Consider the following 16122-nt stretch of genomic DNA (forward strand, 5'->3'; position numbering starts at 1 on the left):
AACATTACAGTAATGCTTTCCCAGTTTCACAATCACAGACAGCCTGACTAGGGCAGCTGTTACTGCAGCTGGAAGCTGCCAGACTAGGAGATTTCACATTGACGACTAAAATCAACCACTTCAAAGAAATTTAGAAAAAAAAGTTAACCAGCAGTTAACTCTGAATAGATGACTGAGCAACCTGTGAGAATCAGTTTTGCCAGAAGCAAGTACTTAACTCAGGTAACGTCAGAAAGCAAAAGATGCTATAGCATCATCTGTCTGCTAGGAACGGTACTCTGCCCAGTCACTTTGCAGTGATCGATCATCAACACTTTCACTGCAACAAAAGAAATATAAAGTCTGCCTAATCTTCATGAATGTTTCAAGTATTTGGGTGCTGTACAGCACATACAATCGTTTTGGCACCAGCTGGTCAGCCCTTCCACCAAGGTGGTAACAAGGCATTCAAGAACAGTTTCCGTGAGAGTTTTGGGACCGAATGCAGGAAGCACAGGACACCTACTTTTACCACTCCTTATATTTTGCCTCTCCTAATCTTAATCAGACACCATATTACATACCTGTTAGCGTACCTAAATTGGAATTATCAAAGAAATTTGTTGGACGCGTCAGTGGCAGAGGCTTTGATGCATCCTGAGTCACCGTTTCCTGAGAAATAGGCTCTTTGAAGGATGGATTTTGCTCTTTGAGGGAATCCACCACTTTCTTCGCTGGAGACCTTGGTACTGTCTCTCGAGTAGTCTCTCTCGAAGATTTTTCTTTCAATTTTAGCGCTCTCTCTTTCCATTTTCTAAGTTCATCTTTCAATTGAGCCTCATTACTGAACAGGGAAAAAAGATCACCAGCATTTAATTATAGAAAACATTAAACAACTCTTTTAAGTCAAGAAAAATGCCTGACAAGACAGTTCCTGCATGTTCCTGTATGACAATTCCCTTGACATACGACAGACATGGCAATGCAAGCCTCCTTACCACGACCAAAGGGGTATTCTTACTTTTGGAGGCATAATTTTTTTTTCTTCCCAAAAGCTAAAGAGATCCAAACAAAACGTGTTCTCCAGTTATTGATAAAAAGCATTTAAAATTCCATTCTCATGGAAAAAAAAACAATTTAAAGCTTAAAAGCCATCAAGAAGTATACAGACATACATCACCACCTTTAGAAGTTTAGATTTGCTAGACTCTTTCACATCTTACACTTAAAAATTCTCCACTTCTACAGCCGTCCAGGAAAGAAACTGTAACAGCATAGGTTAAAGAGAAATGACTTAGTTAACGCGGCGCTTATTATCTTTATGCTTACCTTAGTAGATCATCAATTTGTTTCTTCAGCTGCAAGTTCTCTTTCTGTAGCTTCGCTTGTTCAGATTTTAAAACAAGCACGTGTGTGCTCTGAACTATACCACTGCCACCACCACAAGTAAGGGGCTTTTGGTATTGCTGAGGAGTTTCTGTAGATACCACTAGAAAACAGTTTTATACAAAAGCACGTGTTACTTGGTCAGGGTTTCAAACCACGTCAATATTTCTCTTAGCCATGCTTATGCAAAATTCCTTCCCGTAGCCTTGTATGTAAAACCTCACTAGGTTCGGAGTATCATTACAACAGCTCTTTTTTAAACCCACCATCAGTAATCACACTGCCAGGGAGATATTAAGGAGTTTATGTGATTAGTTATATCATGATTAGAACTAGAGAACTAGATATGGGAACGTAACCCACCACAACAGCAACCACAATCCAAGAAATAACAAACGAAACCAGGCAAGAACTGAAACCAGGCAAGAACTGCTGTGATTCCAGTACAGCCTATGTGCAGCTCCCGTGTTTCAGCCTTCCACCTCTTCCAAAGCATCCTACCCCTCTCACGGCCTTTTGAGGTAAAAGGCCTGCATCTAAGCCTAGAATTTAACCACACAACCTTAAAACCAGATGTTTAATATGAAACAATCCCTTATATTGATCCGGAGTTTACCAGTAACGTCTTGATCTTGCTGTGCTCTTCTGAGTTCTTCTTTTAGCTTTCTTAACTGTTCTTCTTGGTGTTCTGCAACAGCTTTATAATTAGCAAGTCTGTATTGGTGGGCAGGGAGAGGGAAACAGAAAAATTTTAAGCTTAATTATTCAAGTTGCAAGAGACTTAGTTGGATTTTCAAGCCTATTAACAAAGACAAATGTATGTGAAGTAAAACAAAAACTACATCTGGCTGTCAGTTAGATTTCAGGTGAAGTACAGAAAAGCAGAAGTTAAACTATTATTATTAAATTATTCTGTGTGCATCCTTTCTCTCCATTGAGCCTCAGAGCGCTCTCCATTGATGCTTTCCCCTCACAGTCGTCAGAACAGTTTGATTTATGGCTGAGCGTAGGTTGGCTGAGAAATTTTGGTGGGTGCATGGGGATGGGGTTGGTTTGGCAATCAACCTGACTGAGGTGCACGTGGCTTTTACTTTCTCTGGAATGCAGCTATGATAAAAACCTCGTAGACCCAAAGCTGAACGCTCACTTCTTATTCAGGGGTGTGGGGGTTAGGGAAGAGCTACCGGTTACAAACAAACAAACCAAACACGTGAACTTACTGCATATCAAAGATCTTTGATTGCTTCGTTCTGTCCATGTCATATCTTACCAACTGTGTTTTGAGATCATTAATTTCTTCTTTGTACAACTCAGCACCTTTATTTAACTTTTCCTGAAAATAAAACAAGACACCTACTATGAAGAAAAGCACCGAATACGGGGACTGCTTGCTTTGCGCTTTTACTGCAATCTGCCAGAAGTTACAGGACAGAGCTGCAAGCAGGAAGTTTTTCTGGGCTAAGAACGCCCAGATCACTAACCAGTACCATAGGACCAGTTGCCATCTGAACATAATGAATGCACTCCCATTTTCAGCCAGTTTTGCTGACTTGCTTGCAGATGTCATCTGGGAATCTTGAACTAGCATGCCAATAGATTATGCAGAAAAAAACAGCCCATGCTTCAGTTTCTAAATTGGAAGTTTAAGAATGTTTCAGCAATATATCAGAAGCAATCAATTTAGCTTCTAATACCGTAACATGGGTTCTAAATTTTGTCTCTGAAAGCAGCACCAGTAGCACGTGGAACAGCATGCTACAACACGTGAGTAGAGTGCTTTTCTCTAAGAAAACCACACAGAACTACAAATTGACTTTACAGCGCTCTCTGCTTCCCTCGCTGTAAGAATGAAACTCGAAAATAATTTGACTCCTACCTGGAGACTCTGATTTTCTGCTAGGACAGTGCTGAGGCTTTTCTCTGTCTCATTCAGTTTGGCTTCCAGCTGGGTGAGCTCACTCGTAGCTGCTTTTACTTTCATCTGTGCTTGTAACTGTTCAATCCTGTCATCTTTTTCTCTGACATTTTTTTCCGCTTCCTTTGCTATGTTTTCCAACTTTTGGATTTTTGCTTCCATAGCCTGTTGGGATATACCAACCACTCATGAGCAGTAACACCAAGCCAAGAGTTATAACTATGTCCCTGCACAGCACAGGGTGATATTCTTCATCAAAACAAACAAAACAACAAACAGAACAGGAATTCCTATACAGTCTATAGCATTGTTCTCTTTCATCTGTTACTGTTCTGGGATATTCAACTCTAAAAAAAACATGCTTTGAACACAAGTAACTGTGACATTGGAAGTATGGACAGAGGGCAAACGAGTGCAACCCCCATGAGTCATGACAATTTTTATCCAGCTTCCAGTCTGACGCAGAGACTGCTGTATAGTTAATGAATATCACACTACTGGAACCTATACTTCGGAAATAACTGGGTGCGTTTACAGAGATTTATAAACTAACATCTGTACGTGTGTGCGCACAGAAAACTGACCGTTAAATCACATCACAGGCAGAGCTCAAACTTCCACTTTTGGAAAAAAAGAAATCTACAAAAAAAAGTCCATTGTGGGCCAGTGTATCGTGTGACAGATTTACAGTCATCAATCTTCATTTTCTCTTCAGTCGAAAGTACTCTCGCTTAGAAAATAATCATAAAGAGGGTTTTCTTTAGAAAAATATATTTGCACCTTTTTATCTTGTTCTGCAGCCTTCAAGCGGTTATGAAGTCTGTTGTTTTCTTCTTCTAGCAGAAGATGAGCAGAGCCACCAGGGGCCAGTTGTTCCTTAAGGGCGTTTAGTTCCTGAAGCAACTCTTCAGTTTTCTCTTTTGTCCGTTTATATTCAGCATCAGCATTTTTGCAGTAGTTGGAAGTTCTGTCATTCAACTCTGAATTAAGCGGAGAGAATGTCTGAAAAATCAGTAATGAAGAACAGATTAAATTTCTGAACCAGCTAGAAATAAGTGAAAAAGCAGCAAGTTTCTTAGCCTGTATTAATTTCACATTCTGAACTCAGTTGCACATTTGAAGACAGTTATTACCAAAAATGGAATTACTGACACTCAAATGATCAGAGCGCTGGAGTACCTCTCCTAGGAAGACAGGTTGAGAGACCTCGGGTTGTTTAGCGCAGAGAAGAGAATGCTGCTTTTGTTGTAAAAGCTTTGATTCACAGAATGTCTATCAAAGAATTCTTCCTAAGAGCCTGTCAGCATTGGGAAATCCGGTAGAAGTCAAGGCTGACAAATAATTCTACAGAAGCAGCTCAACTCTTTGTCAGTAGGCTGAGAGTGAGTCACAACGTATGCAGAAGGATGACGAGCTCTTCATAATCTAGCCGAAAGCACAGCACGAACAGCCTAGTAACAAGCGTATGCTGGAAGTCGAGACAACTGCTGTTAAGAACTAGTCAGGAGGTAGAGGAGTCCCTCCCACAGCCTGTCTTCCAAGAGGTCTCCGATGTGCTTATTAAAAGATGTCACCTCATGAAATGCTCTTCATGATTCACCTCAGACAGCAGAACAGACTTTTTCCCAGTTGTGGGTGGTATAAGGAAGAAAGAAGAGGGAAAGCACAGCTGAAAGACCTCTAGGATAATCTAGCTTTCTGAAGGTAGAAAAGGTGTGAGAATGTCAATTACAATTAAGCTCTATCAAAAAAAACAACCAACAAAAAACACTTCAGCCATTCTAAAGGTGGTTTGAAAAGAACAGAATCTCGTAGGCAGAAAGCCCTCAGAATGTGACTGCATCAGGCTGCCAAGTTCTACAAGGAAGGTTGGAGTAACAGTTACGAACCTACAGTTTCTAAGATTCATTCTCTTTAAGAAAACCACACACAAAAACACCACCACATACACACAGAAAGCTATCTCCCCAAAAGTCTCTTTAAACACAAGTTTCCAAGTTTGAATGTAGGGGGAAGAAAGCCTGTAAAAATCTTCCAGGTATTCCTACGTTTTACAGATAAATACGCCTGTAGCCACTGCTGTTGGATAAACTGAAAATAATTAAATGAGTAAACTTTAAGATAGCTTTTTGTGTTTGTTGTCAACCAGGTTACAGAGGTACTTGCAGAGTGCTTACACAAAACATATTTCTTATTCATTAAGTTAATTTACCTTTGCTTTTGCAGTCCAGAACTTAATGACTTGTAAAAGCCTTTCATTATCTTTTCTTAGCGCTTCTTTCAGTTCTTCTGCATCACAGTGGAGTCCTGAACAAGCTTCCCAGAACCGTGCTGTTTCTTTTCCAGCCCTTTCTTCCTTCTGTAACTCTGCCTCTATGCTGAGAAGTTCACTTTCCATTTCTGATACGTCTTTGATAATATTCTTTAGAAAGAAGAGAGCAAGTTTAAGCATTGCCTTGATAACTACACGTTTAATAGAAATTTCGCCCCCTTAGGTATCCATACTTACTGTAAGTCTGTTTTAACACCTAATTATAGCATATTTGCTAAGCTAAAATGAGTTTTGCTGTACCTTACTGGGAAAATTAGAAAACAATCCACATTCCTGGGGATAGGTGGGAAGGTGAAAGGAGAAAAAGTCAACCAATTGCTTCAAAAATCATCTTAGGATCAGATAGTATGGATTCTAAAGGGCAAGTCAGTTAGAAACGCTTTATGAAACAGAGAAATCATTTCACGGAACTGGTGGCAATAAATAAATGTGAGTTCTGTGTTCCCCTCACCACACTGAGTTTAAACAGACAAAACCAATGCCCATCACGCTAGCACAACCACATTACGCCCTGTCTCAAAAGAAACAAGCCTGGCTGAAAAGTTGTTTCAACCGCTACCTCTGCATCCGAATGCAAACTCTGCAGCACTTCGCCGACGTTTACCACTCGAGAAGGTATTTCCTTCTGGGTCAAATGAAACTCCTTGAGACCCCGAATTTGAGCTTGCAGCTGATCTTGTTTTCTCTTTTCCTCAAGCAATTCCATTGCATACTTGTTCACAGTAGCATGATACTCCATTTTCTTTGAGCAAAGAAGATGGAATTGGAACTGTCGTAGAAGCACAGGACATATCAGTGAGTAAGCTTTAGAACGCTACCTTGCATCCAGCTCAAATTCCAGATTTTATCATTCAGTCTATTTATTCTCCTAGCGAATAGATGTTTAGGACAACTGAAACATGACTACGAAAGCTACGTTCTCGTGTCCTATAGCAATGGCGTGTGAGACTTTCAGCTGGGTCGGCATTTTCTTCTTTCAAGGAGTCCACAAAAAAAGAGCTTAAAAGGCTAAGACAGCCTGCTACGTATCTAGACTTTGGTTTTCAAAGTAGTTTTGTTATACTGATTTTATCCTAGAGTTGTTAAAGGTATGGAGTATGTATCACTGTGCTAATTTAAAGCTTTACTCTAGCCGAGTAAATCTAATCTTCAAGCCTAAACATCTCGAGCATAAAAGCTGAAAAACATCTCTTGAAGTAAGAAAAACATGAAATAGTCTCCATGAAGTTGGGAGATCACGTTCTTCAGAATATTTGTTAACATTTTTAGTTAAAAGGTCATACTAAAATACAACTATGTGATATTTTTATTACCAGAATTGTCACCCCATCATTGTTCCACACCCCCACCCCTCCCAACCTAAACATTCACGGTAAATAAAGAAATTTTTCCTGAATTTTTTGAATTTTCCTCAATTTTTCCTGAAAATTGGAATTTGTTTCTCCACTCAACTACAGATTGGGGAAGGTCTGCTCGACCATAGAAGTTAAACTGCTTGGCAACTTTTCAGAACAAACATGCTCCTCCAAGGCATCTCGCACATCCTTCCTCTCGGATGAAATATGTGCTCAGGGGTCCACAATTTCATTTACAGACCACAGAGTACTTCTTTTCACACCAATGGAAATGGATTAACACTAATGAAATGTTGCTGTGCAAAGCAGCTGAACTATAGTCAAAAATTAAGGTTAGCTTATCTAAATAGCTCCAGTTTTCCAGGATTGTAATGGGCTTCGTGAACGCGTGACTTACAGAAAACAAAAATCAAAGCTTGAGCATATACACAGAGTCCTTGCTGTTAGTACTGAGAGCTTCTTGGAAAAAGAAAGCGTGAAGCAAAGCAACGTGAAGCATCCACATATTCAGCATTTGAAGTCGGTACCTTGAGTCTGTCCAATAAACGCTGGAAATGAGTGTTTATTTTCTCATTTTCCATTTGAAGTCTTTTGACTTGCTTATTTTGTTCTGGTGAAAGCTGAGTCAGTATCGCAGCTATCACTGCTTTCTGGCTATTCAGATCCTCCTTCTTACGACAAGACATTGTGGAGAGACACTCATACCTCTTCTCCACACTTGGGAATAGCTCCAGAAGCTCCTAAATACAAATTAAGTAAATTCAGTCACAAGAAAGAAAGAGTCATTAGCTACGAACAGCAGCTTCACATCAGATTCCAGGATAACCCCTACAGAATGTTTTGGTTTTACGAAAAAGAAAAAAGCTAACAGGACTAGACCTTCAAGTTTTGACTTGCCACAGGAGCATGACAAAAGCACTACAGCTGGGTCTGAAATGGAATTTGTTGCCTGTTCACAAGTTCGCCACCGGGACTGCCCTCAGAGTGGGCTTTGAGTTGGTCTCCTGGCTCCTTTTGTGCGAGTCATGAGCAGGCCACGTAGGCCAAACAAGCTTCGAGGCACTCCTAGTGAACTGCAGCTCAGATGAGATACATGAAGCTAGATTACACTTTAGGGCACATGTAACAGCCTAAATTCATTGGCCAGTAGCACCCGTACCAGAAACAGACAAGAGCTCTCTCATTACAATACCTGTTTTTCCCCCATCTTGTGCACTGAAGCAACGTGTGCTTTTTCAACATTAAAAGGAAACAAAGCTTTTATACAGCAGCCCAGAACGTTTTCAATAGCCATGGGTGGCTCGGCTCAGAGTGCCATCGCGATGACTTCTGTGGCGACAGCAACATTTTACAAAAGAAACTCCCCCAGGGTAGTTAAACTAAATATTATAATACTAAATATATATAATTTATAATATATATAAATATATATTATAAAACTAAATATATAAACTAAATATATAAATTCCCATAACCAAAGATTCCATTTTTTTTTTTTGTACTGGTACCTGCACACACATCCACAAACACTAATAAGGTAGCGAGAGAGGCTGTGCTACCATAGGTTTAGCAATGTGATTCAAGTTTTTTTTCCCCCCCCCCAAAGGAGTTTCAGACTCCTTGTTTCTACCTGTGAAAGAGGTAGGAGCTCTCTAGTGACCACTAGGAAAGCTCCCAGCTATATGTCAGAAGGGGAGACTACCATTAAAAGGTTATCAGCAGGTTTTTTGGTTTTGTTTTCTTTTTTTACTTCCCTCATTATTAGTTCGTACTGCTGGTATAGCACAGAACCAGTGTGAATGGAGAAAGCTACGTGGCTGATTTCTCACTTTCGTTCCTTTCTTCACCACTCCTGGTGATGACTGAAGCAGCCCTCAGCGTGCTTCTGGCAGGTATAGAGTGATGTCTGATCGTGCTGCACAGACGTGCAGACTGCAATAAATACGATGGTAACCTGTAAAGTATTTCATACCTCCATAAAGCTGGTTTATTTAGGCTTTTGAGAGTTTAGTAGTGGCTCTTGCATTTGTGAGAAAACATACTCAGGATTGTTAATTAACAAAGAATTAGAGGAACTTCTTATTTTGATGAGAGAAGCTATTTAGTGAAACCAATTTAATGGAAATCAATTTACTTTTGGGGGCGGGATGCACCGAAGAGAGAACTTGAGGGATTTTGAAAAACAAAACGAAACAGGGAAGCAGCTCCAAATAAAAATAGGTGATATAGGCGACTGGACAGTAAATCGAGTGAGATGTCTCAATTGAGAAGTTCAGTTTAACTTTCCCAGGACAGGCTGCACTGTCACCGAAGAGCAACCACAAACCAACCAATCCCGTGGTGTGTAGTATCTTAGCAAGAGATGCAATCCCATTAGCACATGATGCGTGGAAGCAAGGTTTATGCTCTGGAACAAGTGGTATTAAGTTTTAACGTGTACCCTTACATAAACAGGGTAGTTTACCTTAATTCGCATGGTTTTTGCCTTCAGGCTGTCATCATCCGTCTGTTCTGCGTTATCCAGTGCATCCACTTGAACAGACGCGTCGCTCAGGCTTCTCTCCTTCAGTTTACTTAGAGCACATTCCAGTTTAGCACTCGTTTCAATATACTAAAATAAATACATGCATATTTAGGTACCATTCAAGAAGATAAATTATTCCTAACCCAGGTATGCAACTTGCAACACCAACCATCTCAGAGGATTTTTGCAATTCCACGTTGAGCTGGTCCCGCTCAGACCTGGTGTCCTGAAGAAGTTTTTGTAGCTCATCTTTTTCTTCACTAATGGATGAGATTTGTTCTTTAAGCTGAGAAGAATGACTAGTTCTCTCAGCCAATAGCTGGTCTTTTTCACTTGATACACTATCTAGTGTCTCAGTTAACTGTTGAATCTATAGTGATGGAGAAAAACAAGAACTGCGTTTGTCCTCGTCTCTACACTTCACTGTCAAGTACTAAAATTAGGTGTGTCAAATACGATTTCCAGTAATTCTAAAATTCACCTTAGCAGCAAGAGAAGTTTAAACATGAATCTCAGTTTTCTAATCACTCAAAGAATAAATAAGAGAAATAGCATTACATCCAGAGAGCTCTACTCCAGTCAACTCTGGTTTCCGCTAAAGCAAGAGGAAAACATGTAACGTAAATGCATTTTGACTGTTTCAGGAAAATCGAAAAACTAGCAAGAGACAGAGACAATTCCATAGTCCATCTATCTGCTCTAATCAGTTGATCAACAACACATACGCCAGCTTGAAGCAATCCTTCGTTCTACTGTTTGATCTACAAAGGAAGAGTTTGGCAGGTGAAAAGCAAAGAAGTGGAAACCGCAGAAAGATCGAGCTGGGAAGAGCCAAGTGGCAGCATTTGCTGAATAACAGCCAGTTTGAAAGCGTGCAAAGCACCAAGGATTCGAAACCCACTTAAGTTCAAACAGCCTATGTGGTGCCTTTTAAAGTCTCAACCAACACACACAGAGTCACCATCATACCAAACCCGGACAAGTTGGACAAATCTGTGTCCGTTCCAGTGGAGCAGCCAACCCAGCTGGCTATAAGGTTGACACGAGTCCAGGATGGCACTTCTAAATATCGCTAAATAAACATTTACAAATCCTCTCTCGTGTTCATGCTTATGTCACACAACACTGATAGGCTGACAATTTAAAATTAAATTGGGCTTGTCTTGAGCAAAAACTTAGCTCATCAGGGATGAAACGTCAGAAAACATAATTGTGGAGTAGCTAGCTAAAAACCAAAGCTCCTAAGCTCCTCACCTTACTTGTTAGGCTGTCCTGTACAATCTCTGACCTCCTCTGAACCTTTAACAGATGTTCCTCCCTTTCTTCAGCTTTGATCTTCTCATGGCTGAGGAGTTCTTGCTGCCGCTTCAATTCCTTTTCTGTTTCAAGAAGCTGGAGTAAAAACAGAAAGAGATTTCACATATCCAAACTCAGATGTTAGCTGAATCTACTTCTAACACACCAGACCATTCGATATTTCATACGAATCAAAATACTTAACAGAAACAGAAGTTGCTTTAGTTTAAAAAGTTGCAGATTTTGTCTTTGAACAGTTCTCCTAAATAAAACCTACCAACTTAGAATACCGATAAATCCTCAGTATTCCCTGTCAAGTATGCAAAGTATGCTACAAACATGCTTTGACTTATTTTCCGCAATCCCTGTTTCAGAGATGAGGAACACAGAGCAGAGATGTAACATGAGTGAAGTTTAAGCTTTACAGCAAGGCAACAGATACACTAAAATAGATGAATTGGAAAATAGTGGTAGCACGCATAAGAAGATTCTCTGCCTGCCACGGATTTGAAACAACTACAGATCACCGAGGTGATTTCCCTGTCTGAACAAAGACTGCTGCTCGATGGACACCACCCAACCACTTCAACTGTCATCTTCATCGTTACAAAGTCAGAGTGGCTGAGGGCAGAAGGGAGCTCTAGAGATCATCTCGTCCAGCTCCCCTGCTCAGGCAGGGTTGCCTACAGCGTGTTGCAGAGGCCCTCATCCAGGCAGCTGTTGGATGGCTCCATAGGACACTCCGCAGCCAGCCTGGGCAACCTGTTCCAGGGCTCTGTTACGAAGCTACTCTTTATCCAGAAGCAAAACAGAGATACGCAGAGAACTGCTCTGTTTCAGTGTCAGCTTTGGAACTCCAAAACGCACCACCAAATTCACAGAAATGCCCATTAAGCATTTGGGTAGCTGCATCCATGTTTTCTGGTTCTTCATGCCTTCCTAAATAAAGAGGTCTCAGATTTTTTGAAAGAATGCATCTTCGCATAGGTCCTTAATACAATTCCCCAAGACAGAAATTAAAGCACACCAGTATCTGCAATTTGTACATGTAACAGTAATACTGGCAAGATAGCTGTTTTGAAAAACAGCTTTGAGATTCAGCCAGCCTTCTCTCCTAAACATTTATCGTTGTTACACTTTAATCAAAAGATAAAGCACCTTATCAACACTCTTCTGCAGGTTAACCTCCAGTTTGTTCTTCTCTGCTCGAACAGCTTCCAGCATTTCCTCAAACTCATCTCTCTCCCATGCTAACACAGCACATCTTTTCTCTAGTTGTTGAAGTTCATTGCCTTTGTTTTCACTTTCAGTCTTCTCTTTTAGTTCTCCCAGCAGCTGTTGCCTTTCCTTAGTTACCGAACTTAAGTCCTCACTCAACGCGTTTATCTACAAAAGTAGAAAAAACAATACAAAATCAACACGTGCTGTTTATCAACAGGATGGCACGGTCTACTTGCAAAAACTCATCTAGCAGACCTGCAAAACAGTACAAATTAAAATAGGTAGGTAGCTGTTATTCCCGTCAGTCCGTCAGGGGACATTCTCTAAATCAGCTTTAAGAGTTGCTTTGTTAGCGTACTTGCCTTCTCTTTCAGTTTCTTTATTTCTTCAGTTAGTTCTTCTTCAGTCTTTTGCCGTTTCTCTTCTCCTTCTGCTATCAAGTTCTTCTGAATATCAGATTGCTCTTTATGATGCTTTAGTTCTTCCTGCAGACTTTCCATTTCTGTCAGAACTTCTGACAACTGCAGAACAAAGCGTGACACGGCTGATCACCCAGTATGTCTTTCTTCAATTTTACTTACAAGTCTTGGGGCAACTGTCACCAGTGAAGGGAATGTTTTGTCAAGTTGTGCTGTAGCAAGATCTACAACTCTGAAGATTTCATCTTAGTTAACTGATTCTAGGTTTTGGAACAGTTAGGACCTCTGGTCTCTTACGTATGGATAGACTATCTGAAGTTTGCTCAAATTCATGAGAGCTTTTAATTCTTATGAAAGGCTCTGCAAATCTCTTAGGAAAGATTTACCAGACTTCCTTTTACCTACTTACTAGCTCCATTTTTGTCGGCCGCACCTCAGGTTAAGTTTGTCTGAAATACTCTGTCAACATAAACACATTTTCAGGCAAATACTTGGAACCTTGAAGTGCTACTCTGCCCCAAGAACAAGACATCAGGAAGGAGAAATACATTAGGTCATTTCTTTTCCAGGTTTAGATTTCTCTTGTTCCATTTATCCCGGACTGAAATGGTAGGAGACTTTAGCCCTTTGATCTCTGTAAACTCGTATTACCTTTACTGCTCAGTGCTAAACGCAAAGCTACCGGAGATGAAAAATGTCACAGAAACTTGTGCAGTGTTTGTCCGTCAGGCAGCAAACAACTGTTGCGAAACCCAGAGCGGCACAGTGACCAAAGGGGTGGTGAAATAAAATTAAGAAACAAGTTCCAAGATCCAGATTGGATGAGTAACCTACATTTAGTTTACTGCTTCTGAGAACAAATGAAGAAAGGAAGAGATACTGAACAGGCTTCATGACTCAAGGAACATAGTAGCATAACGTGTCTTTCAAACAAAGATTAAAAGATTTAAATACATACTCTCTTCTTGCTTTCCTGACAGTTAGCCTCTAACTGGTCTCTCTCTGCTTTAGAGACCTCTACCATTTGCTGCAGTTCTTCTTTCTCCTGATTAAGTACAGCAATTTTCTCAGGCTCCTGACAGACGTGCTCATTCATTATTCTTTCAGCCTGTTCTTTTTCTGCAAGTAGCGTGTCGTACTCAGAAGAGACACGAGTCAGGTTTTCAGTTACTTCAGCGAGCTGAAAGAACAAATACCTGTTATTAATACTGCTGATCATTTCCAGCACAGGTGGAAATAATTTTGTTAGTTTGGAAAAAACATTACCATGCTATTTTTTTGTGTCCCAGTAACCAGGCTGATATAAGAAAAGTTGCTACTGGATCACATTTCACAAGCATTATCTACAGGCGTTCTTATAACGGGATCATTTTATAGAAGACATGCCCGTTAGTTTACTAAGGTAGAAAGCAAAGGATGACAACAATTTTGCTTAAAAGTTAGAAGCACTGAAGTTTGATTATCTCACTGGCAGAAGTGTGTAAAAATTTACAATCCACTATAATTCTACAAAAACAACTCCATTACTGTATCTGCAGCAGACAGGCTTGATTCTAACAAGCATTCATGTTTGGTTTTTTTTAAAGACCCAGTAGCTTCAGATATGAAAGCAAGCAGACACTAAGTTTATAAACAGCTTGTTCTTTAACTTGCTGCACTAAACTGCCATTTAGTTGCTTAAGTATCTGCAGAGTCACATAGCTGAAAGACAGCATGCTATTAGAGAAACGTTAAAAAAATTAAGACTTAAAATAAATTGAAGTCAAATAGCAGCATTGATGTCTAACGTTCTACCCTTTAGTACTGATGCATGTTTTGTTATAAAGGGTTGTAGCTTACAGGTCAAATTGCAATTCGGTCGTCTTTTCACTGCCTCCATTTTTATGGCTTTCTTTTGAAAAGCAACACAGGAAAAAAAAGGAAAAGCTTTTAATTAAGCTTTATTACTACATTTATTGAACCCTTTCGACCTGAAGTCTGCAGAGGCCATGGGCTGCCCAACCTTGATAGAAATCTTATTTAATTTGCAGAACTACATCTGACCTTCTGCTTCAGCTCAGTTGTTTCCTTCAACGCCTCTTGCACTTTCAGGAGTTGACCTTCTTTCTCTGAACTACTTTCTTAAATACAAAAAAATTGATTCCTCCCTCCTTCTACAGCATTTCTAGTATTAAACTGCTGTAATTAAAACAGGAAAAAAAAACGGAACGACCTTTGGCCTTTCTGTCACCTGTTTTAAACTTCAACTTTTTCAGCAATCTCTTCTGCAACTAGCTACATTTTATTTAGAAAATGTCTGGGAGGAAGAAGCCAAATAAGAGAGGATCTCTTCACTTATTTTTATGCAGCCACTCAAAAAAAAAAACACCAACCGTGCAAATACTGAATTAATGACCGCTGACTTACTGGGTTTGGCAGCTGAAATACTTACTGCAGGCTAAAGTCCAGTCTCATGTTTTACAGGTTGTCCTGACAAAGAAATTGCCCCTGAAGCAACCGCACAAGAAAATATTCTCAGCACCCTTCCTTGCGAGTTGTTGTACCCAAGCGTAAAGACATGGGATCAGCTTTCTGCTCTGTGCTTGGAGCTCAGCTGCCATTTACAACCACTTGCTAGACTTCTTCTCACTGGGACCTGAGTGTTACAAACCATAAAGCTTATGGCAACTCGTCTCTTCTTCCCTTTGTCATCTAATGCCACCACTCAGGTCGGCAGCTCTGGAACACGCCAGTTAAGCACAGATTTATTAGTGTACATCAGCAGATGCTGACCTCTCTGTAGAGCATCAAGCTGGGAAGGCTTGGATCAGACAGTACACCTTTGTCACACGCTTTCTGCCAAAGGTGTAGAAATTTAAGGGCAAGCAGCAGAGACTGCAGGGATGTTAACCAGGCTTATTTTCACACTTGTTCAAAGCATTTTCCAATACAAGTTTTGAATGATGATATATCACCTCACCTGTCTTTCAAGGTCACTGATGGTTTTCCTTAGCGTCTCCTCAACACTCAGCATCTGAGACTCTTTTTCAGAAAGGCTTTTCTCCAATTTCTTAACAGTTTCCTGGGACTGCTTCAAAGAACTCTGTGCGTTTCTCAGTTCGTCATGCGCTAAAATGTTCTTTAGAATAAAAGGAAGAAAATCCACAAGAGAGAAGCTTGAGGTATTTTGCCACATTACTAAGGACTCCTTGAATAAAAACAAAAAGCTCCACAAAAAACTCCACTCTCCTAATCCCCTATGTATTTCAATATTGTTTATAACCATTCTTATATTCTTTTCCCCTTAACATGTACGGTCCACTTCAATAAAGGCAGAATTCCTACCATTGAAACAGTGTCCTTGATATCTTCACTGAGCTGGTCTTTCTCAGCTTGGAGAGACTCCTCTCTTTGTTTCAGGTCATCTCTTTCCTGAGTGAGAGCTTTTATTTCTTCCCGACATCCACGAAGCTCTTGAAGAACTGCCTGTAACTCTGAATCCTTGGCCTCCAATCTCGATTCCATAATCTTCTCTTGCTCTTTTAATTGTTCCATTTCATTTAGCTTCTGCTGAGTCTGCATAAGATCCTCTCTGACACCAAGAAGATGCTCGTGCTCTGCTGTCTTTTTTTCCAATTCTTTCATTTTGTTAGAGAGCTTTGGTTTGTAAAGGGAAAGACCAGACGCTTTCATTGTCATGCGAAACAGCACGTTAC

General features: G+C 40.2%; 1 protein-coding gene across 4 annotated transcripts in view; it reads right to left on the minus strand.

Annotated features, from left to right (window-relative positions):
- CENPE (centromere protein E) overlaps window positions 1-16122 on the minus strand; it is a 34381-nt gene that overhangs the window by 971 nt on the left and 17288 nt on the right. For 2 of the 4 annotated variants that reach the window (XM_084516640.1, XM_084516637.1), the window contains 17 exons: window positions 15752-16063; window positions 15387-15545; window positions 13386-13607; window positions 12371-12529; window positions 11946-12173; window positions 10746-10883; window positions 9661-9861; window positions 9432-9578; window positions 7495-7707; window positions 6172-6381; window positions 5493-5702; window positions 4061-4282; window positions 3242-3445; window positions 2586-2698; window positions 1982-2079; window positions 1309-1468; window positions 564-823 (listed from right to left, as the gene is read on the minus strand). In XM_084516640.1, coding sequence (XP_084372766.1) covers window positions 564-823; window positions 1309-1468; window positions 1982-2079; window positions 2586-2698; window positions 3242-3445; window positions 4061-4282; window positions 5493-5702; window positions 6172-6381; window positions 7495-7707; window positions 9432-9578; window positions 9661-9861; window positions 10746-10883; window positions 11946-12173; window positions 12371-12529; window positions 13386-13607; window positions 15387-15545; window positions 15752-16063 — 3256 coding nt within the window. The remainder of the gene's footprint in view (window positions 1-563; window positions 824-1308; window positions 1469-1981; window positions 2080-2585; window positions 2699-3241; window positions 3446-4060; window positions 4283-5492; window positions 5703-6171; window positions 6382-7494; window positions 7708-9431; window positions 9579-9660; window positions 9862-10745; window positions 10884-11945; window positions 12174-12370; window positions 12530-13385; window positions 13608-15386; window positions 15546-15751; window positions 16064-16122) is intronic. The other 2 variants (XM_084516638.1, XM_084516639.1) reach the window with 2 other exon arrangements.

Source organism: Aythya ferina, assembly GCF_964211825.1.
Source record: "Aythya ferina genome assembly, chromosome: 4".
Lineage (NCBI taxonomy): Eukaryota > Metazoa > Chordata > Aves > Anseriformes > Anatidae > Aythya > Aythya ferina.